The sequence below is a fragment of the Cajanus cajan genome, chromosome 8 (genome assembly GCF_000230855.2).
Source record: "Cajanus cajan strain Asha chromosome 8, NIPB_CcT2T_4, whole genome shotgun sequence".
Taxonomy (NCBI): domain Eukaryota; kingdom Viridiplantae; phylum Streptophyta; class Magnoliopsida; order Fabales; family Fabaceae; genus Cajanus; species Cajanus cajan.
The window spans coordinates 52,394,430-52,419,262 of NC_138524.1; the positions used below are offsets into that span (position 1 = coordinate 52,394,430).

The 24,833-nt window shown below is 30.7% G+C and overlaps 2 protein-coding genes across 2 annotated transcripts; both read left to right on the top strand.

The window, feature by feature from the left end:
• Nucleotides 1–2,654: 2,654 nt before the first annotated feature.
• LOC109802302 (LYR family of Fe/S cluster biogenesis protein) lies at nucleotides 2,655–5,584 on the top strand. Its single transcript, XM_020363612.3, has 2 exons — nucleotides 2,655–3,016; nucleotides 5,247–5,584. Exons 1-2 carry the CDS (start codon nucleotides 2,801–2,803, stop codon nucleotides 5,430–5,432), a joined length of 402 nt encoding a protein of 133 aa, XP_020219201.1. The 5' UTR covers nucleotides 2,655–2,800; the 3' UTR covers nucleotides 5,433–5,584.
• An 11,817-nt stretch (nucleotides 5,585–17,401) lies between these two features.
• LOC145950532 (putative F-box protein At3g23260) lies at nucleotides 17,402–18,514 on the top strand. The gene is made up of 2 exons (XM_083061625.1): nucleotides 17,402–17,744; nucleotides 17,859–18,514. Exons 1-2 carry the CDS (start codon nucleotides 17,402–17,404, stop codon nucleotides 18,512–18,514), a joined length of 999 nt encoding a protein of 332 aa, XP_082917751.1.
• Nucleotides 18,515–24,833: the final 6,319 nt, after the last annotated feature.

Genomic DNA, 24,833 nt, shown 5'->3' on the forward strand with positions numbered 1-24,833 from the left:
ACGACGAGTTTCCAATCAAGCACTTTTGTTTGGTTAATAGGTAATTTGGGTAGTTAATCTAAATTATCCCTAGCCAATACCTTGTAAATATGGGATTACAACACCTCTAATGTCACAATATAATTTTATTTGGCCGTTTAAAAAAAACATATAAATGTGGTCAACAGAAGTCATGTCCAACAAGCGTAGATTAGTCTTTGATTATCAGTTTTATAATATTATGTAGACTATATCAATGGACACAAAAATGGCATATAAATGTTTTCTAATGCTTATAAACCTTAAGTTCATGCATAATAACTCTTAAATGATACAAATCAAACAATATGTCTCAAAATCTATAATTTTAATAATACTAAGTGACATAAGTACACAAACAAGCAATCAATTTATAATTGAACAATCAATGAATTTATATTTGAACAGTCATTACAAGAATTAGGCATTTTGGGATATTCACAACTCGTCTAATTAAGGTAAATCACATATATTCAGTCCTTATGAAGTTTAGGGTCAACCTTGTTATCTACAATTCAAATTTGTTAGGAAAGATGACAACCAAAATGGTGGGTGAAATGGTTCTTAAAAATTTCTATATGAATCTTCTTGGTTTTAAAATTTTTTCTAGAACTTTGCAAAGAAATATATTAATATATAGTTTTATGATGTTGAGATTATATGAAAATTCAAATTCAATTAGTCTTATATGTAATGTCCATGTTTCATATCATACAACAATAAGCATATAATCAAATTTGCAAGAATGTAAAATAAGTGTAGGGATAAAGAAAAATGCATAGCTAATTTATATTGATTCAATCACATCCACTTGTGACATACATCTAGTCCTCAATCAACCCAATTGAGATTTTTTACTTATCTTTAATATTAGAAGTTTTACAATTACAATACCATATACAATACACTTTTACACTATTAAAAAAATTACTTCTTATATCCCAAGAAACACTTACTTATAGCATCTCACTATAGGATTTCCTCTTCCTAAGAAACTTACTTAAGAAAACAAGTCACATAGATTAAAGAATGAATTCACCTGATGTGCATAACATATCAGAGTAGGTAAATCAAACCAATGTCGCTCATCCTAACATTCCATAAAGATGATGCTCAATTCAACTTTTGAATCCTTTCTTGAGGTTCTCATAAAGGGTATCAAACCTCTTGTAAAGAGAAATGTTTTTCTCATAGAGTATTTTTTAAAGTAATATTACAAAGATTTAAAATATCTATATTTTGAATGTGAAAAATTATATATAAAGTTTTCTGACAGAAATAGTTGATTATTTACATGGATAATCGATTATTTTGTTCTTCGTAAATATGAAAATCAACTAAGAATATTTTAATCAGTTATTTTGAGTGATAATCGATTATTCCAAAAAATTATTTTTAAAATAACCATTTATTTTGTTGCATAATTGATTATTATATCAAAGCTTCACAAGTTACTAAAAAATAAAGCAAATAATCAATTATTACTTAAAATAATCGATTATTTTAAGTGAAAACTTAATATTTCGATTTTTCATACTAGTTCTCTATTCAAATCATTTTTAAAACTTTTTTTTATCATCAAATATTATTTAGATAGAAATATAAGATTAAGTTACCTACAAAGTACAGAGCATACAAGCAACAAAAACATACAATAAGATGCAATTTGCACTTTTTTGTTTCAAAAGAATTATATTTGTAATCATCAAAACTAAATATACTATGTCTTCATCTTGAACTTAATAAAAAAAATTCATATTCATGAGTGAGACAATAAAAAAATTCATATTCATGAGTGAGACAACTCACTCTCCGTTATCTCAAAAGCAATTTCCTCCACAACAAGGGTGAAAGTGGTGATTCAACTCCTCAATCCTTTATTTCTTTCATTCATAACTTCGACGACATACATTCCAGAAGGCAAAAGAAAAATATTAGATCTTAAGAACCCTAACAACTCTAATAATGATTTAGGTTCATAAAATAAGGTCCAACACTCTTCTTAAAAAAAGTTTAACGTTCTATAAAAACCTCATTTTCTATATAGACTCAAAAACACTTCATGAAATTATTTATTTAATTAAAATTAATAAAATATTTTTTTAATAACTACTAATATATATAAATAATTAATTAAAAAATAAAGTCTTATAATCACCTATTTATATTTGTGATGAATCATTTGTGTCCCTTTTAACTATTCTTAAGGAAAAAATGTTTGAAATATAAACTAAAATTTGGTAATTATTTTTTAAATAGTTATTTGTTTTCCTCAAATACATTATTCTTGACTTACCCTCGAAATTTTCAATAGCTTTTTTTAACTTTGTAGTTTTATTTATATGCATTTTTCTTAATTTACAATGCAAAAATTGATTTTCTTTATATCAAAATAAAATTAATTATTTTAAAATAATTTTTTTATCAAAATTATCCAAAAAAAAAATAATTCCTGACTACAATTAATTATAAAAATAATTTAATATTTGCAATTATCTAAAATACACCCTTAATCTAACAAAGATCAAAACTAAAAAATACATTTTAACATTTTAATTTTTTAACACGGACCATTACCCTAACACCACGAATTTTTCCAACCCTGGCATGAGCACAATTTGCACAAAGCCCCACATTCAAAACGACGCCGTCGAACGCGTGCCCATCACGTGTCTTCAATTCTTTCTTCCACTTCTCTCATCGCAATAAACCAGTTGCACTGCTAGGGAAGAGCAAAAGCAGTAGGAAGAATCGAGCGAGTTGTGACTCAGCGAGTTTACGAATGGCGAACGCAGCGTTTCGGAACGTGAAGGTGCCTCCGAACTCGGCGAGTCTGGAGGAGGCGCGTCAGCGAGTCTTCGATTTCTTCCGCAAAGCTTGCAGATCGCTTCCCTCCGTCATGGAAATATATAACCTACACGACGTCGCTTCGATCTCCCAGCTTCGCTCCACCGTCGCCTCCGAGATCCGCAAGAACACTCACGTCACCAATCCCAAAGTAATTTCCATTTCTTATTAGTTTTTACACATGTCTAAGGCAGCGTTTGGGAGTTTTTATTATTTCACTTTTTCATTCACCGCCACTTTAGTGATAGAGGATAACGGAGTTGATTTTATTCGGAACATTATAATTAATTACGAATTTTCTGATTATTTCGTATTTTAAAAATTCCGTTGAGGAATTGATGAAAACATCGAAATATGTGAGGGTTTGTGGTTGATTGTTAGTGGAAATGTGAATGAAAATAGAAAACGTTGTTGGCGTATAAGATAAGCGTGATTGCGTTCTCCAACATTGTGTTCCTTCGGATATTATTGAATTTCTTGTTGTACGGGAACCGTTGCAAATGTTGATTCATGGCCCCCTGTTTTCACGTAAATGTTCTTTCGGACACTTTAGGTTAAATGGATGGCGAAATTCTTGGGGATTTGACTCGAGATTTAATTCATGGTTTGTTTTGCAAATTATATATAGGGTGTTTGTTTGATGCATTTGAATTGGATTTAAGGTCGAGGAATTCTTTAAGAGAGGATTTATCGAGTTATTTGAATGGATATTGGATAATTTCTCATGGTGAATAATATCTCTGTTAATTTGGTATTTTTTAAGAGCAAAACAGAATTCTGAAATCTTACTCGGGAGAATACAATATGTACCCCCATACAGAGTATAAAAGATACAAAAATTGTGTAGCAGCACAAATCACATGCCCTGAAACACACCTAAGCGGCGAAGACATGCCTTAAAAGTTAAAACACATTAAAGTCTCCCAATAAGTGTGTTTTCTAATGATAATTATGATATAAATATAAGCCCTACCTTTTCCAAAACTTAGAGACCTTGTAAGTGCAGTACCTATATCACCACACCATGCCAACACTCACCAATCTCCCTATGAACCCATTTAACCAATCACTCCTAGGCAACGGAATCTAGGTCCAAGAGCCAACTGAGTGATTGAACACCTTCCTTCTCGCTCACAACCAACTCCAAACTTTAATCTTTGTTAAATCTACAATTCGATGTAGCTCCAACTGATAATTTGTTTTTTACTTGAGCTTAATAGCTTCGTGTTATGTGGTCCATGTAGTCGACCTTACCTAGTGAGAATAGGTTATTTTTGTTGTATTTGAATGGGTTAAGATTTTAGTTGCCTATTGGTAATGGGGTACCTTGAACGTTGAAGTCATGTCTTTGCTTTTGGAAGTTGAAACATGTTTTACGAAAATTCTTGTGTATGCTATTTAGTGTTCTTCAATCATTGAATACACATTGCAAGAGTGAGTTGAACTATGGGTTTTTGTGAGCACAATGTCAGCAGGTATTTAAAGCCTCTTGATATTTTGGTGAATGGTTTTTACTTTTGTAAGTTGTGGGCGCATTGCTTGGTTAAACACTTGGATAATATAGAGTTTTCTAATTGGTAGTTAAGTGAATTTTCTCTTCCAATAATTTATGTATTCCAATACTTTGGTTTAGTATGTAGGATTTCCTAGTTTTAGAATTGAGTTGTATAATTTTCCAGTGGATTAAATGATATGCAGTATAACTGAGCCTGCAATTGTTTGATCTGATGTCGTCTTGTCAAATTTCAAGGTGAAGGTTATAGTTTTGAATTTATCCATGTCTGGATGGAAACATGTGAAAACATAGGGTGCGTTTTGCTGATATGTAATTTGATTAATGGTGTCCAAATTTTTTAGTTTCTTAGTCGACAAACCATGAATAAGTTGATTCAACCATATTTGGTGTTCTTAGTTGGCAACCTGTGAATAAGTTGTAGTGCATTGCCAGATGCTGGAACAGTATGTTTTAGTTGTCGGAAAATAACCATTTATTGTTATTGTGATTATCTTTTATTTCATGTCATGTTTAATTTTGCTATACTTCAGCAAATTGAATTTACTTTCTTTTGTAGAACACATTTTTAAAATATTTTATGCCTACTATGTAACGACTTAGTTACTGTCAGAAGTCATCTGCTTCCTCCTTTGATCCTTAGACATGAAACTTTTAAGCATGAATTCATGATTTTCTGTTCTGGGCTCAGTGCCTCTTCCCTTCAATGGAAAAACCATATCTTCTACTTGCCCATATAGGTTTTATTCGAATTTGGTTCTGTACGCCACAGATTGAATGCATCAAGGCCATTAATACATTCGAAAGACTTTGAAAATTTATATCTATGAAAGATTTATGAATATCACTAATATTTGTGGAAATTCAGGTGATTGATATGCTGCTTTTCAAGGGGATGGAAGAGCTGAAGAACGTTGTGGACCATTCAAAGCAGAGGCATCATATCATTGGTCAGTACGTAGTTAGACAGCAAGGGCAAGGGCAAGTGGAAGGCTCAAAAGACCATGGCATATCTCCTTTTCTGAAGAATTTCTACAACGGCAATTACTTCTGAAGTTTGGTCATGAGCTGTTCCTGTTTCCCCAAATAAAGAATAATTTTAAAATGTTTTGTATGTCAATACTGGATGAGATAATACTTTTGGTTTCAGATCAAACTGTTGCATTCATTCTTCCTGGCTTAATTAAGAAAGTGATGTTTTGCTGATTGTTGTGTAAGTGGGCACACTGCTAAAAATATTGTGGCGTATTAACTATTTGACGTCATTGCAGATGAATATATTGCCGTAGCATGTCTGAGAAATAATAATGTATTTTGGTAAATGCCATGGTATTAGGTCACTACAATATGCAGGCACTACTGGTTGTTCATAGAGGATTCTGTCATTGCATTCCCTGTACTTTCTTCCTTTTAGATCTGCCAGCAACTAATTCATTTAATGACAGCTTTGGAGCAAAGGGTCCTCAGAAACGGAATGAAATCGATATTTGTTTGAAGGACAACGGTTTTTGGTGAGTTTTATACTATTACAGGTTGAAGAGAGGATCAAATCATTTTGGATACATGTATTTAATACAACACAAAAGCGATGGGGATAGAGATATATGAAATTCTAAAAACTTTATGATTGGCTACGGTCTATGAATATTACCACGGGGCAAAAGAAACTAGGTGATCATAACAAAAACCTAGCTTGATTCAATCAGTGGATGATAATCACAATTTACAAAAACGTAGTTCATAGAAAAAAGGATAAAAAAAGTTTGCTTGACAATTGGAGTATTCTTTTTAAAATTAATTACGTAAATATGGTTGTTTTGAAATTATAGTGATACTAGTGCCATGTGTAATATTTTTTTCTATAAGTCATGAAAGTTATGTTATAAAAGTCGTCACAGTTGGTAGCACTTTAACTAAAGTTGTTACGGCCAGTAGCAACACATAATAACTTAATGTTATATATATGAAGTTGCTACAATAGCTTAATGTTATATATATGAAGTTGCTACAGGCTATATCGCCTAGGATTTTTTTTTATAAAATAATTAAATAAAATCACTACGAGTTATAACGATACTAATTAATTATTTTTTTAAAAATTTATTTAAATTTTTAGTATATAACATTTTTAAAAAATTAAATTTATTTAATAATTTTTAAGACTAACATAAATTGTTAAAAATAAAGAAAAAATAAATTCATTTTTAAACTGAATTATTTAATATAAGAAATATAATCATAAAATATATAATTGTAAATATAAATATAATAAAGTAAGTAAATTTTTTATTAACAAGAAAATATAAATTTTCCATAAATTATTAAATAAATAAAATTATTTTATAAATATTAATTAAATATATTAAATATAATGTCGTTATCCTCCCTAGCGACACATTTTTTTTTAAATTTATTTTATATAATATGTAAAAATATTATAAATTTTAAAATATTAATTTATATTTTAAAAATGAAGGTAATATAATTTGAAAAAAATAAATTTAGAAATAATTAAATAATTTTATTTGTATGAAGTTGTTATAGACTATAACATCTATATTTTTTTATAAAAAAATAATTGTTATAAATAATAATTAGTGGCTTAATTAGTGGATGTTAATATTCACTATTCATCATTATCATTTATATTTCTGTGATGTATTATTTTCTTTTTATGTAATTGTTTAGCTAGCTGTCAAAATGAGCCAACTTGACCCATTTGACCCGGTCCACCTCAACCCACTTTTTAAGTGGGTTGACCTGGCTCGGCCCACCAAATTTATTATGCAAATATTTCTAGCCCAACCTAACCCACCACGGGTTGGTAGGCTAAACGGGCTGCCCCACCAACTCACTTAATTTAAAAAAAAAATATAATTTAAAATAAATTTTAATATAAAATAATCTATAATCTAGAGTAAAAATTATCAAACTAAGTATCATGGATACAACATTAAACTTAAATTAAAAAGTGTACAATCTTAAACAATCAAAATAAAAAAAATAAAAATCCTTTCATGAGAGTGATTATTCATCAATATTAAATTTTATTAGAGGTTGAGGTAGATAAATTTAGCAATTTCATATTGTTTAACATTAATTTTATCTTTATCTATAAAAAAATAATATCTTATTAAAATAATACATATATAATAATAAATAGTTAAATGAGTTGTTAGTGGGTTGTTAATGAGTTGTTAGTGGGTTAGGTTGATGGGTTGATAAGTGGGTCAGGTGGGCAGCCCGGCCCACCACGGGTTCAACCCGGGTGGGCTAGGTCACATTTTTTGACCCATCATAAATTTTTTCATTTTTTTGGCCCAGCCTGCCATGTTTTCAAGGTGGGCCGGGTTAACCCATGGGCTAGAGCCCACTTTGAAAGCTCTAGCTACTAGATGTATTTATAAATAGGTTAGTCATCTCCCAAAGATAATACATCAGTCAGATTCTTTTCTCTATCTCATATTGTCTTGTTTGTTCTTTCTAGTTTTTCTTTCTTTTATAACACGTTATCAGCATGATAGTCTTTCCTTAATTGAAGTTAACACAATGGTCTTTTCTCCATTGATGTTGCAACATATAAGATAAAGATGAGAAAAAAAATTATCAAAGAGAGTCATATTTTTTCAAATTCATATTTCAAGGTTAGATATTTTATTGTTATTCATATTCTATCTTTAGTCATATTCTTCACATTATTTATTTCATCGAATATTTGTATTGTTCATATCATTGTGAAATTTAAATATAATTGGTCTTGAAAACAAAATCATGAAAATAGAATTATAAGAACATTTTTACGATGGTCTAGAGAAGACATTGTAAAATAAAGAAATTTTAAGAATACTTTTTGCTCATTGAAAATGGGAAAATTGTGCAACAATGAAAATAAAAGATTTTTTTTTTCACCTAAAGTGATAAAATAATATGAAAAGTGAATTTTCACCGGAAGTGGAAAATTTTTCCAAAATGTGAAAAAGAAAAGGATAGATAAAGAAACAAATATGATATAAATATTATGTTTGATTCTTTGATATAAATAAGAGTACTACCGGAAGTGGAATAATTTTGTCAAGGTCATTGTTGCAATATTAAATGATATTTGGGATAATTATAAAAATTGTGGATAGTGAAGCGAGCCCTAAATCTTTTTAGGTTTATGTGTGATTTCTTGAAATGGATATGATTTCTCTACTTTTATAATTTGATATTATTCCTAATTGAATTGGCTAAAATAATTGGCATAGTATGTGGTTGAATATGCGTGTTGTTCTATTAAATCTTAAAGAGTTTGTGACACCCTCTACCCCAACATACATATACAATAATTATAAAAACATATTCTTGGGTTAAGTAAAATCTTTAGAATTAAAACAATGGTTCCATTAACATAAGAGTAGTGAATTCACATTCGTAAACTTAAAACATGGTCAAATGCGAAATTTACAGAAAAGTGAAAATGAGTTTTTTCAAAACAAATAACAATAATGAAATTTTAAACTAAGCCTAGTTATGCCTCGATGTCACATATCCTATCAGAGCATGCCTAATTGAAGCCTAAGCCTCATCACCAACATCCTCATGCTGATGATCACCTGCAATACAATTTAAACACATACAAAGAACAAAAAGGGAGTGAGAAATATCTCACTTAGTTTCAGGTGTAAAAGTAATAGTTAGGCAACACACACAAATCATAACAAGCACAACCATAGTTACACATTAATCAGGTGAAAATTCAAATTATACATACAACAGTAACAAATGCATAGTCATTCATCATGCAATGATGTTATGGACTCGACTCATAAATGCATGCATGTGGTGCTAGTCACATATCACATATCACTGGTGTGCTGCCTAAACAACACACCTAAGGTAGTCTAGGAGTACATGTAGGGAGCTACCCATACATTCTCAACTAGAAGGATGTACTGCTAGGGTCTAATCGAGATAGTGAAGCTGCGCAAGTCATGTCTCATACTCACAAACGGGCAGAATCGAGACATCTAAACCACACTATTCCCTAGGACTCCCCTAAGCTATTACATAAGGAGGGCCTTCCTTAATGGTGTACTCCATATCGTACCCTTCACATAGATGCACATGATGCATGTTACACATATTTACACTTTATGGATTTATCACTTTACTTGTCATAGTTCATCATATATCATGTCTCATTGTCACATATCATATTTCATATCTTATATTCACTTTTCACATTATCTCATTTCATCACGTTTCACATTCTCATAGTCATAATGTTCACAATAGCACGTCATTCACATCATGTCTCATGTGATTTATTCACATTTCACATAGTCATACTCATAATTGTTCCATATAGGGTTTCGCACAGGAACCCACAGAGCATTCTAATTCATATCAAAACTTATCTAATTTTGAAATCAAACACATATTTACACTAAACATCACACAAGGAATGCAACAGAACATTCAGAAAGCAAAATAGAAAACATTCATATTTTGTCTATTTCTCATAGGGTTCCTACAGGAACCCACCGAACACTCTAATTCATATTAAAACTTATCTATTTTTTAAATTAAACACATATTCACACCTAGAAAACATCAAGGAACACAATAAAACAATTAGAAAGCAAAACAGAAAACTTTCATATTTTTCCTGTTCCTAGAAGCATGCATCAGGCAAGGGATTGGGGGCCAATCCTGCTACCCAACAATTATTCCCACACCCCGAGTGAGGTTTCTCACTCCCCCTTACCTAGACAAGCAGAAGATGAAGCTAGAGAAAAATCTGGTTGATCTTCTTCTCTTGGTTCTCCTTGGTCTTCAGAGAGTGTGTCTAAGAGCAGTACTAGAGTCTGCTATTTATAGATGTCAAAAGTGGCCAGAACGGCCCGTTTCAGATCTAGAACGACCCGTTCTAGATTCTTTCATCATGTGTTAAATTCACATCTGGAATGACCCATTCTTAAACCAAAACGGCCCGTTTTGGAGTTGAGTTTAACTCATAACGACCATGTTTGGAACGACCCGTTCCCAAAGTGGAACGACCTGTTCTAGGTTCAAATTTTACTAATAACAGCCTGTGTTGGAACGACCCATTCCAGGCCTTTTTAGTAGTTTGGAACGGTCCGTTCCAGTTTGGGAACGGTCCATTCTGGGCTACTAAATCACCTTTATTGGGCTTTGAGTCTTCATATAATTTGTGAAAATCAGGGTGTTACAGAGTTTGACTTCAAATTCTATTGGTAGAATTGATATTATTTGTTTTTATAATGTTATGTGTCTATTATTTTAATTGACGGAGATATCATTCAGTTATAATTTGATTATAATTTGTATAGGAATGATAAAATTTAATGAAAATATGACCAACTTTTATTTCCTTAATATTTTTGATATAACTTTTTTAGGGAAAATGATTTTCCTAATTTTTAGCATTATTTTCCCCCTTTAAAGTCAGCTTAGCAATGACATAAATATATTTTTATTACATAATTTTTTAAAAAATATTTTATCATTTTGTTATTAATTATTATTATAATGAGAAAGATTATTTTTTTAAAAATAAGATAAAAACGTAAACATTAAAGAGTTATGATTTTTTAAAAAGGAATATATGATTATATTGTATCATTCATTTCCTAAAATGATAAAATAAAGTGTTAGTGAAATATATCTTTTAAATATTTTTTTTTGTATGAAGCATTTATTTGTGTATAATATACATGAGATGATATAAAAATTAGTGTAGATTTTGACGTGAAACTGATGTCTTAAGATACATAACAAAAATATCATTTTTACAATGATTTCTCAATTTGAAAAATTATATTTTTCATACATTTATTTTTCTCTAGAAATGAAATATTTTTTTATTGAAAAAACAAGATTAAGAAATATCCTTAGTTAGTTTATTGTCTTTTGAAGACGAAAACAAAATATTGAATTTTTTTATGCAAGAAACTATTTTAACTCGGATTATTTCATTTCCTAGAGTTAATCTTTTAATGTATTAATTTTTGTCTTCTTATATTCAATAATGCGAGAAGTTAATGTCATATGGTACTACAAATATAATTGAATGCTCCAGAAGAACTAATATATTATTATCAAAAGAAACAAAGTTTCATATTAAAAATGTAATGTATTTTTCTAAATCTTAGAGAAACTTATTAAGTTTCAATGATATTTGTTTAAATGGGACCATATTGAAACAAACAATGAAGGATATGTAAAATATCTTTATATCATGAAACTTCACTTAAATAAAAAGGAAGTATTGGAAAAATTACTCACTTTCTCCTATAATCTGTATTACATGTATGATAATACAGTTGAAACACATACTATTGTAAACCATAAGTTTACACTAAACCAACCAGATGTTGGGCGTGTTTGGTTCAGGAATTGTTGGATTAAGGTCGAGTATGAAGGGCTGCATCTCCTGTGTGCTTGTTGTGGAAGATATGGCCATGTTGCTCGAGCTTGTCCGTTGAGAGAGGAATTAAGGGTGGAGATGCAAGAGCTACCATCAGATATAGGGACGACCGTGGAAGCTGTACCAGCACCTTCCAAAGAGGGTAACCCTATGGCAGTTACTTCTTTGGATATCACGGAGAGTAATTGGATGTACGGTGATTGGCTAACGGTTACGAAAGCGAGGAAAGCTCCGAAAAATAAGGCGCTGAGTGGGGTGAATAATAAGAGTGGATCTCAAGGAGAATATCCTAATAATTTTTTGAGAAATAATCAGTTTGACATTATAAGGGAATTACCGAATAATCTAGAAGGTACTTCTAATGATATATTCAGAGAGAAACCTGAGGCTGATATGGAGAAAGTTGTGAGTCAAAGGGTTTCAAAACCTAAGGTCTGGATAAAAGGTAAAAAACGTTCACGGATTGAGAACAAGAGTCATGCATTACATGATACAGTTGGAGGAAATATTATGATTTTACCTTGCCCTATGAGTGGGCAAAAGAATGCAAAGGAAACTACATGGGATATGCCAAACATGCATGCATTCACCATAAGCCCAGGATATGCCAAGGGTCTAAGCCGTGATCCTGGCCCCACCCATGAAGAAGTTGTTCCTTGTTTAGCCAACTCCTCCTTGACCGAAGACCCACCTGACTTAAAAGGTAATTATCGGGAAGGTCAAGGAAGAGATAACTTTGCTGACGACCCTATGACGATGAAAGTGCAAGAAGAAAAGCAACACATCATTCATGCAAACGTGATGTTAGAAGAAGTAGGGATCACTTCTTATGATCCTGCTTAGATTTGCCATATTAGCCCTGTTTGCTTTTTGGTATGGGGTTAATGATGGTAAAAGACCTAAAAATTTTAGCTTGGAACGTAAGAGGAGCAGCGGGAAAACGCAATAGGATTTACTTGAAGGAAACTATCAAGAATTGGTTCCTGATCTTCTTTTTCTCTTTGAAGTGCATACTCAGTTCTCGACAGTCGCATCATTTTGGAAGAAGCTAGGCTTTAGTCCTATATCAATACAAGAGGCCAAGGGCCATGCTGGTGGCATTTGGGCTTTATAAAAAATAGATTCGGTGTATTTTTACGGCTATTGCTCCGGTGCCCTTTTATTTGAAGGGGTTGTGGTGCCTCTTGTTTAAGGACCAATCACAGATTGACATGTGGTTTTAATGAGGTGAGTCACCTTGTGAGCTAGAAAGGTGTGACTTGAAAGTTGAACAATTCGTAAAGGGACAACAAGGTAATTTCACTGAAGGCTATCAACGTAAAATTGCCCTTCTCCGCCGAGGGCTTCGTATTGTGAATTTTACTGCCTCGTTATTGAACCCTAAAATTGGCATTTTCTGTCGAGGTGGTTGCGATTGTGATTTATGAATGCGCACGAAGAGTCGTTGTTGTTCTCCAGAAGGCTAAGAAGGTAAAATTGTCCCTCTTTGCTTATCGCTGTGGATTGTCATTTTTCGGCAATGTGATTGCGACTGTCCATTTTGAAAGTGCACGTATAATCGTTGTGGTTTCGTTTTACGTTGTTGTTGTCTGGCGAAGGATGTTGGTTTGTCAGGCATAAAGCGTCATCATCTCTGACGAGGCATTTGGTCGGAGTGGTTAGCTATGGGTAGTCGGTGGTACATGTAAGTGTTATGTTCGAGTTACGTTTTCCGTTGTCGTGTTGCCGAAAATAGTATTGTTCATATGGTTAGGTTTGTTTTCTAGGTAATTTGAAAATGTGATTTAGGGTTTAGTTGCTTTTATTGTGCTGTTTAGTAATTTTTGTGTTTGATTTTTGACATACGATACGGATGGCAAATTTCAATGATGAATGAGGTTTGAATGATGAATCATTTTTTAATTTAAGTAATTTTTTGTGTGAATATTGAGTTTGGTGTTTAATGGAATGAATAGATGAGTAGTGTTTGTTAAACCATAAAGTTGGAGTTGTCAGAGGAGTTGATTGGCAATGTGTTATTTGAAAGGCGTTTTTGAAATCTAAAATTTCCCTTGTTGGTTGAGGTTATCGTAGTGTGGTTTTTCAACCGAGTTTTTGAACCATTAAATTGGCATTTTCCGGTGAGGTGGTTGCGACATTGATTTATGAATCGATTTTGTTAAAGTTAAAAGTGTGTTTGTGGTACGATGTGGTATGTGTGGGAAAAGTAGGTTTTGTTTGTAATCGGTTGTATTTTGTGACAAAGCAAGTGACGAGAGTTGTGTGTTATGTGTGTACTGTCGATTTTGGTAAGTTGTTGTTTTGCGGTTTTTGTTTGTTTTAGCATGGTATTGGAGTTTTGTTAAGTAATTTGTTAGAAGGATTGAAGTTGAATAATGGTTTTGAATTTTTTTATAAGGAAATATTAAGATTGATTGATTGTGAATGAAAAAAAAATATATTTTGAACCATATTAGAAGATATCTATGTTATCTAATTGTGGTAGAAAGTGTTGGTAGACTAAGGTCTACATTATTGTGTTACAGAATTAACTATTGTAATAATGTTATATTACATAGAAAAATATTATTGTTGAGTAATGTGTTATATGGTTTGAGTTTTGAGTGAAATTTGAGGAATGAGATATTTGAAGTTGGACCCAATGTGATTCATAATATATGGTTGGCAAATTATTTGAAACAAAAAAGAATGAAAAAGTGTTTACTGTAGAAGAATTTTTTATTTAGTGCGGTTTGATTGTATATGAACGTTGTTAGATTTGTTAGTGGCATATTATTTGTTAAACAAGGCATAATCATGTGGAATAATGTGGATTGAGGCTAAAGTAATTTGTTTTGTTTGCAATGGTTGAAGGATGGAAAAATGTTTATAAATTATATAATGACAGTATGATTTGTTGACGTTATGGTTAACAGAAATTGTGATATGGGTGGAAAAATGGCAATCGGTTGAAATTTGTTACAGATTAAAGTGATTAATAAGTTGCAAATGGAGGTACAGTGATTTGCAGTTGATACAATTTATATTAGTCGCACAAGTGATGTTGGTAGGCGTATTATGTTTAGGCTATTACAAATGAGCTTATCTTTAATATATTAGGTGGTGTAGTCGCAGTGGACAAAATATAGAATAACAGTAAGGCTCATGTTTTATTAGGATATTTCAGTTGCTAAGTTTGCAGAAAATAATATGATTTTAGGATTGAAAAACATATTGGTATGTCGATTGAAATAACGTTCATAAATTGATTGTGAATGATGTAAAATAACGTTAGATTGTTAAATAATTATGATAAAAGTGATGATAAATAATAGTTAAAATTTATTGTAGTGTGTGAGGCTTTGTTATTACATTTGTAAGTGACTGAAATCGTAAGATGGCAATCTGCAGTGGGGGGTTGGCAGTTGTTACACAAAATAGGAAAAGACGACAAAAACCGTAATAAACATGTATTTTTATAAGTTCATTTGTTAAAGAGTAATCCATTTTCAGTGTTTGACTATAGCGTTAATGAGTAATAAATGGTTACGACTTCAGTTTATAACATGAAGAAGAATATGAATAGTAAAGTTGAATTGGAAAGGTAAATTGTATGTTTAGGAAAATGGTTTGCAATACGCAAAGACCTTAGGCATTTTGGTTTCCTTAATATGGGGTTTACAATTGCAATTGAAAGACAATTAGTATAAATGTAACTTAAAACACTAATAATGATATAAGTGATGTTCATAAGACAATATAAATGATAGTTAAGTAGGCGTCAATATTGAACTTCAATAGTCATATTGATATAGGTTTAGTTCATCAGATAACATAAATGTAAGTTTTTGAGAGAAGTAAAATAAATAAATAAAATAAACTTAATGGTTTATCTTTTAGACTTGAATAACTAAATTGTTTGGGGTGAAAAGCTTCTGTAAAATCAAGTCGTCTCCCGGTAGAAACCCTTGTTGTTTGAAGAACTTTGAGCATGTTGATGTTAAGTAGTACTCAAATGTAGATGCCATTTTCCTCTTCCTCTTTAGAATATGACAATTTTGATGGATATTGTTAGAGTTAGTCTTTAACAAACAATTTGTATAATTGTTAATTTCCCATGCCCGAACAAAAGTAAGAGGGATATACTGAAATATTGTCAATCAAGAGAAGATAAGTTATATTTTGTATAAGTGTTTATTTAATAATTTATAAATAATAATATAATAGTAAAATAAAAGTATTACAATTTGTTGGTTTCCCTTGGCTGCACTTGTTGTCAATTTGAAGGTCCAATTTTGTTCATGTGTTGGGAAATTTTGAATTGGTTCAAATGAGGCATCGTCGTCCAATCTGTATAACAGAATATTTTTACAAGTATAATAAATAAGAAATAACAAATAAAATGGGAATAATTGATAACATATATAATACTGCATGAATATGAACATAACCTTTGTGGTTGTTGCTGTTCATTAACTGTGTTTGGGGTATAAGGAATTTCGTTGTCAATAGATGTGAAGATTCTAATGGTGAACCATTGTCCCCCTTTGTATTTGAACAGAATAGAATGGAAGTGTTCAAGTCCATAAAAATGAGTCATTTGTCGAACTCCGGTTGTGAATATTCCAACCTGTGCTTTTCTGGTAATGTTGATGAGAGAACAGTTTCCTTCCGGATCTGTCATAAAGTATTTGTCAAACTTCAGGGTTTCTTTCCAATGATGGTAAAATCGTCTGGGAATAATCAGTTGTCCCTAAATAGAAAAAATAATTGTTAACATACAAACATTATATAACAAATTGTGTAAAATTTAAACGGTTTAGGGTTTAAACATTATATAACAATTATGTTGTCTTGTTTGTGTTGTGATAAAGAGATGAAAGAAATGGCAGTGATGGAGTCATGGTTTAACTACATACAATAATGTTAACATAATAGAGTTTAGTAGAAGGAGAAAGTTGGAGGTAGTATTACCGATGAAGGCAACAGTGGAAGTCATGGTCGAAAAAGGATGGAGGAAGATTATAGTGGTGCAGCAATGTCAATGAAACGAATGCACTATTGAACAAAATGAGACATAGGAACCAACAGGTTGCGTATGAAGTTATATTTGTAAAGATTGGGAGTTGTGAAATTTTTTGGGAACGCGAAGGGTGTCATTATTGTTTTATTTGTTTATTTTATAATTGTAAATATGAAGGAAAATTGAAATTTACAAAATGATAATAAGTAAGTGATAATTAGTATGTACGAAAAAATAAGTAAGTCATAATTAGTAATTAGTAATTATTAATTAGTAATTAGTATTTAGTAATTTAGTAATAAATATAAAATTAACATTTAATAATCAAATAAATTTTAAAAATATTAATTGGAAGTAGTTAAGTACAAGAAGTACAACTCTCGAGAAACCAAACGGCCCAGAAACCAAACGGCGCGAGTGATGGCTGAGGGGAAGGATTGCAAACTACGAAATAAGTACTCATGTACAAGTCCCCATTCATGACTATTACTATCCAATGAGTGTATATATATGTACCAACCCGAAGCCTTAAAATAGGAATATTTGTAGCAACAATATACAGTATTATACATACATATTTGAGAGTGAGATGGACTTATCGTCATTGCCATGTGAGTTGATATTGGAAATCATTGTTCGATTGCCTGCCAAGTGTATTGCAAAATATAGATACGTTTGTAAGAGTTGGCAGAGGTTATTGTTTGATCGAAACTTTTTGGAAGAAAATTATGCAGCGGTGGGTGGCATAAGGAAGCCTTTATTCATAAATGAAATAGTTCGACAGATATGTTTGGTTGATATCACCAAACATCTAAATGATAATGCCATTGTGCGAACATTCAGAACAGATTTGCTTTGCGAAGAATTCGAATACCATATCAAACCTGTTGGTGCATGCAGGGGTGTGGTGTTGGTCGAAGTTCTTTTTAGAGGTGAGTATAAGTTTTATGCTTGGAATCCCACAACATGATATTTGAGGAATTTCAACAAGAGGCCACCTATTCAGTCAACTCCATTTGTGGATGAATATATTCTTAAGTTTTAAGGTTTGGGGTATGCTCCAAATATAGTGCAGTATATTTACATTCAGATATATAAAAACAAATATGATGGGATTGGCATAGTGGAGGGTTATTCGTTGACAAATGATGAGTGGTTAACGATTGATACGATCATGGAATTTTCATATACTGATACTGATGAAACTATTGGGAATGGGTCCTTCGGTTTGTATTTTGCTGAACATCTGCACTGGCTTGTGTTGTCCTATACTATTAACTCATATCAAATTTTAGCATACAAATTTAGTGATGGTCAATTTGAGGCTGTTGGCCTACCTGGTGATATTGATTTGTCAAGGGTTGAACTATGTTCGTTAGTTATACTTGATGAATGTCTAACATTTTGTGGGATTTTTGACGATGCTGAATTACCGTTTTATGTTGTAAAAATATGGGCAATGAAGCAATATGGTGGTCAGTGCTGTTGGAGTCATAATGTAACATTGCATATGTGTGATTGGGCTTTCGGATACATCTTACCCATATGTTCTACAGATTACGGTATTGTTTACAAAAACAACAGCAGTGGAATGATAGTTAGGTGGAACAACATTTATCGGGTTGTTGAGCATCAGATGATTGAAATTATACAAATTTATCACCGCATGGCTATTTATGAGGAAAGCCTTCTTTGGGTTTAGGTTGTTTTTATTATTAATTATGTATAATTTGTTTGTATCAATAATTATGTATAAGATGTTTGTATTACTTTTTATTTTTACGTTATTTGTATTAAGGATTGTGTATAGGTTGTTAGTATTGGGTTTAGTAATGTTTTGTGATTTTAATAGAAAAAATGTGAATTATATTGTTATTATCTAATGTTTTGTGATTTATATAGAAAAAATATGAATTTACCTTTGTGATGGCCGAAATTAAACTTCAGTTCTACCTGAAATAGTATTTGTGCTCTCTATTTTATGGTATGCTTTACCTCCTCCCCTATTCTGTCTTTGTTTCTTCTCTTGTCTACTCCATTTCCAAACAACTGAAATTTGACGCATCATTTTCATCCTTATAATTAATTTTATACATTGAACGTTCGTCTAAACACATGACACGTGCCTCCTGAAGCACATATTACTTTCTCTATTCTACCAAGCACACTAATCCAACGTCGAAAAAATAAATGAGAAACCAAAAATATTTAAAATATGAACTAGAGCAGAAATGTGAATTGTTGATAGAAGAAGTAGAGGAATTTTTTTTTTGTTATTTTACTATCCTTCAATGAAATGAAAGAAAATACATTCATGAAAAAGTACCATAAGACAAAACCAGTACACAAAACAAAAGCATGCATGTTAAAAAGTTAAAAATACTCATATTCGAGGAACAAAAAATAAAAATAAAAACACACAATGACGTTTGACATTTACTATAACAATTGATAAAGATTTGTCATGACATATATGAATCAATGATTTTTTTACTAATCAAATGATTTAGGAATGTTAAAGTTTAATGTTTTGGCAATATACTAAATGTAAGTTAAATTATTTTGCTTTGGAAATTTGGTAATAAAAAAAAAGTAAGTAATGGCAAGGGCGTAGTTTTTGTTGTGTATACAATGATAAGTAAAAATAAATAGACTATGATGTCATTAGAGTAATAGTATATATATTTACATTTAAGTATTTAAATTGATATTTAAGTTTTTTTTAAAAAGTTGGTTTTTTTACGAATCAAATGATTTATGAATGTAAAATTTAAATGTTTTGGCAATATATTATTTAAGAAAGTCAGTTAATTCGAAGCGCCGCGTCGTGGTTATTGAAACTAAAAGACGGAGACGCACTAGTTAGAAACCAAAAGACGGAGATAGTTAGAATGGTTTTATGTATATATATAAGTAACCACTATTTGTGTTAGGCATTTTTGTTTCCGTTATACATAGAAATATTGGATGCACGCATGACCAAACCCCTGGTTTTGTTAGCGTTATCTATTCAAAATTCCCAGCATGGACCTATCATCTTTCCCTTTTGACTTGGTTCTGGAAATCATTTTCTGGTTACCGTCCAAGTCAGTTGCTAAATTTAGATGTGTTAGTAAGCAGTGGTGTAGGGTTTTGTCTGATCCTATGTTCTTGCAAGCAAACTACATTGCTAGTGGTGTAATCAGGAAACCCATTTTCATAAATTCGCTTTATCGATTTTGAAATTTGGGTGTATGTTTGATGGACATCAACAAACATATTGATGATATCGGCATTCAACGGCGTATAAGGACAGGCATGCTTAGAGAAGGTCTCATTTACGACCTGTAAGTATATGGAGTATGCAGGGGTCTACTATTGGTGAAAGGGTTATTTCAAGGTAATATTTCTACCTATGTTTGGAACCCCACAACTGGAAATTTCGTCGAGGTTAACCAGAGGGCACTGACTGATTCAAGCCCAATAGTAGAGGAATATATTCGTAAGTTCTATGGTTTAGAGTATGTTCCTATTGTAAAAGAGTATTTTTACATGGAGGTATATGATAACATATATGATGGCACAGACATGATTGAGCGTTACTCATTCATAAATGGTGAGTGGTCCACCATTCATACGAATATATTGTGTAGGTATATTGATCCTGATTTTACTGTATCAAATGGGTAGTTGGGTTTGTATTTTGGTGAAGCTTTGCATTGGATTGTTTTGTCTTATATTAGTCAGTCGTTTGTTATTTTAGCATATCAATGTAGTAGTGGTGAAGCTGAAGAGATTCTTCTCCCCAGCGATTGTGATTTCAAAAGTGTTGAAGTTTGTTCATTGGTTATACTACATGAACTTATGAGCTTTTGTGCAATATTTGACAATGTTGAAAGATCATCCTATTATGTTGTGAAAATATGGAGAATGAAGGAAAATGGTGGTCAATGTTACTGGACTCAATACGTAACATTGCACACGTCTCACTACGATTCTGGATACATGTTACTGATGTGTTCTACAGATTTTGGTGTTGTTTACTTAAACAACACCAATGGAATGATGCTTAGCAAGAATAACATTGATCGGATTCTTGAGCATAAGAATTTTGAAATTATTGAAGTTCCGCACTACATGTATATTTATGAAGAAACCCTTATGTGGTTGTAGTTTCCTTATAATACAGTTTATGTTTAAGGATGCATTCAGTTATGTTGTAATGTTTTAATTAATGGGTGTATTATTTTGTTTTGTATATTATTAAACATTATTAGTCATTTGTTTTGAGTTTAGGGTTTTGTATATATTTGTAGTTATACCTTATTAATTGCAGTCATTCATTGGCATAAAATAAGCAACACTTTTGAACAAATGTACAGTTAAACAATAAATGGTAACAATGAAAAGCAACATACACAATTTGAATAACAAGTTATATGAAGTTATGTAACACAATTAACAGAAAAATTCATTAGCACGGAATAAGTCAAATTATAATATAAGTAATTAATACGTGGTATAAAATTAACCATTTATAAATATTCAAATGCGCATTGATGTAGTAAATAAAGGATACTTATGATAAAAATTTGAACATTATTTATATAAATTTCATAATTCAAAAATTAAATTAATAAAATTTATATGACTGCAATTACGTACATGCGTCCCATCAAAATTATTAACATTTCAGAGGGTTTAAGTAATTATTACCTATTCCGTAGTAGATCCAGTGCCATGCCATTTTGTTGTAATGATGAATAGTTGATAAGTGACACGCTCGACGCTCGACGCTCGAGGTTCATTCGTGATCATGACGCCTGACAAAGATTCAACAAATACTACCTTACTTCTGTTACAAGCATATGTATTGTTATAATATTAAATTAGAAAATTTTATATGAAAAAAAGTTTATGTTGGAAAATATTGATAATAGTTTAGGGTTTTAAAAATAATTTGTGATGAATGTTGTATTTATAAAATTGTTAATAATTTATATGATATTGTAAGAACAGTTAAAATACCTTTAGTTATTATATACATTTCATATTACCTATTAGGTTCGATGTTCAGCTGATAAGTAATGTGTAAAATATAAATGAACGGGGTACCATGTCAAAGTTAACAAAGTTCAGTCGAAAAAGCAAAGGGTTAACATTGAAAGACACATACAGAAAATGAAAAAAAAACATGAATAAAGTTAACAGCAACAGTCCTTGTTACAAAGAGGAAATCGTGAATTAATGATGGACGACCTGAAATGTTAAAAAATGTTAGGTATTAGGGTTGCTTTTGAAATTGGTTGACATTAATAAGTTATAATTGATATTCAATTGAAAATGGTTTCAAAAGAGGATTAGTAAAAGCTTACCGTATGAATTCATAATTTTTGGTCCACGTACAGGTAAATCTTGTTTTCTCCAACAACTTTATCAAAAAATAGATAGTCACCTGTACCCAACTCCTCCTTCTTTACAAATTCATACCAACCAGGACCGAAAAAAATTTGATTTTTGTAACACAATAATGTCCACTTCATTTTTGTACCACTTGGAAGTAGAACAATTTGAACAGTTTTAGGTCGATATTTGGCTCCAACAAACTCTTCCTTATAAATATTAGCGGGAATCGGCTAAAATATGGTAACATAACAAAATTAATAGATACAGTTTATTAAAAAAAAAACTTCAATTTATAAACGGTCATTTGCAACTTACCAGAGCTCCTTTTATATGACTTTTTTTGATGAAGGTTTCCCAACCTACAGTTTTGTTGTTGTCCCAGAGTGTTTGATATAGTTCAGCTTCCTCAGGTGGCATTGGAGCAGAAGGGATATAAGTAAAAAAGAAATGTTTTTACTAATATAACGGAAATGCGCCTTACAAGTTCCATGGGGACAAAATTTGTCTATACGACCTGCGATTCCATTAACCATAAACATTCTTTGCTTTCCATTATACATCATTTCCTCAATGTTTGTATCTATTATTTCGTTATCCCTATCATGCACAAAAACTTTCCCATTGTTTTGATCGCGAAAAAGTTCGTTGAAATAGTTAGGGAGTATAATCCGTCTCTTGAAAATGCATATACATAATTAATTAAAAAATATATGAAAACAATAATATAAATGTATCAACAAATAACAATAGTGATAATAATATTTATAAATACAAACCTGGACCTTCAGAAGTGTGAGATTAAATGAAATATCGTGCAAGTCAATTTTTGCCATGACTGGAAAAACATACAACACTAGAAGCCCAAAACATACAAATTAATGTGGAAATGAAGAAAACTGTGTATATAGAATTTTTTCCCATAGTATAAATAGTATGTATTTTATGATCAAAGTGTTTATGCAGATCAGTTGGTCTTCACAAATTGTATAGAACTAGGATGACATTTTCAGAACATTGGAATGTGTGTTTACATTGTCCATTTTATACACATATATTTAAAAATATTAATTGTTGTTTGTCTAAATTTTATTAAATGTAATATATATATATATATATATATATATTATATAAATATATAATATGTGATAGAAAAAATTATTTATATTAACATTATCACTTACTACAATTTAACTTAATTAAATTGCAAAATAAAGTTGGTTATTTTAATTTATTGTTAAACAAATTTTATTAAAACAAAAATTTTCTTTAACATTTATGATAAAGTTAAAGAGTTTGGTTTTAAAAATGTGGACAAAAATGTATACTAAATTAAAAATGCTGGTGAGAATTTAGTTACATGGAAAGCCAATTTTGAGAATAATTAGTAAATGGTTGTAGTTATATAAATATATTCACTGTGGATTCATTTACGTAATTATTTATTTAAATATTAAATTCTTGGAATAAATTGATCAAAAAAGGAAAGGATATCCTTTTAGAGGAGTGCTACAGCCTTGGAAAAGTATTCAAAACATCGGTCGAACTTAAAAAAGTTTAATATTTATTAATAAATTTATTATTAATTAAATATTGAATATAATAATTTATAATTTAAAATAATTTTTTAAGGTTTGGGAACGTATTTCAGAATACGTTTTCGGAGGTTGTCGAATTTTTCATCGAAAATGGAGGTCGAATCATCGTCCAAATAATATGTTATAAAATTTAAATAAAATTTTTACTATAAATTAATTATTTAATTAAATATTTTAAATTTTAAATTAATATTGTCATTTTCAGAATCATCCGAATAGCATGTTATAAATTTTAATTAAAAAATTTATTATTAATTCATTATTTAATTTAATATTTTTTATTTTAAAATAATATTGTAATTTTCAAAATTCTTCAGAGGTTGCTTTTCGGAGGATGAAGAATTTTCGAAATAATGATCCGTCGAATAATTTAAATATTAATATTTTTAATAAATTCATTACAAAATAATTTTTTAATTAAATATTTTATAATTTATATTTTTTTAATAATTCTGAACACCATTCGGTGGATTCAGTCGGAACCTCCACCATTTTTCTTTTTTTGTATTCAGACTGAGTAGTCAAACTGATGGTGATGGCCAAGATATGAGAACCATGATGATGATACTCAGAATATCTGTGCGTCTGTATTGAGCCGTGTGTATGTCGTATCACAGTTGCATCTCCTGGCAAGTCATACCGAATTTTTAATGTCCACCTTTATGTAGTGAAATTTACAATCTAACGATAGGTCTTAATAAAAAACTAAAAAAAATTACAAAAATTAATAAGAATGCCATAATTTAGGTGGAACACATAAATAAAGAAAACGAAGACGAACATTAATATCACTTTTATACCATCAGCGAGACAATTTCGCAATTTGTTCTTTTAACATCACAACCTCCATTTGCAATTCCAGTTTATCATGAATAACTTTTTTAGATCCTTCTCAACTTCTAACATGCTATAGTAGTTAAAGTCCTTAATTTTTTTTTCCTTTTACCGCTAACAATTGTTGTATCAACGACAACGCAACATCTTCCTTTGCCTCTTCATCATTTGAAACAAATTTGCCTAAACACCCAATTGCCTTGTTAG

What these genes read in the sequence shown, in the direction of transcription:
- LOC145950532 (XM_083061625.1), top strand. Translation starts at nt 17,402, where the DNA reads ATGGACTTATCGTCATTGCCATGTGAGTTGATATTGGAAATCATTGTT. An exon ending in GGTCGAAGTTCTTTTTAGAG is followed by an intron (nt 17,745 to 17,858) that starts GTGAGTATAAGT and finishes TTAAGTTTTAAG; the next exon opens with GTTTGGGGTATGCTCCAAAT.
- LOC109802302 (XM_020363612.3), top strand. Translation starts at nt 2,801, where the DNA reads ATGGCGAACGCAGCGTTTCGGAACGTGAAGGTGCCTCCGAACTCGGCG. An exon ending in CTCACGTCACCAATCCCAAA is followed by an intron (nt 3,017 to 5,246) that starts GTAATTTCCATT and finishes GTGGAAATTCAG; the next exon opens with GTGATTGATATGCTGCTTTT.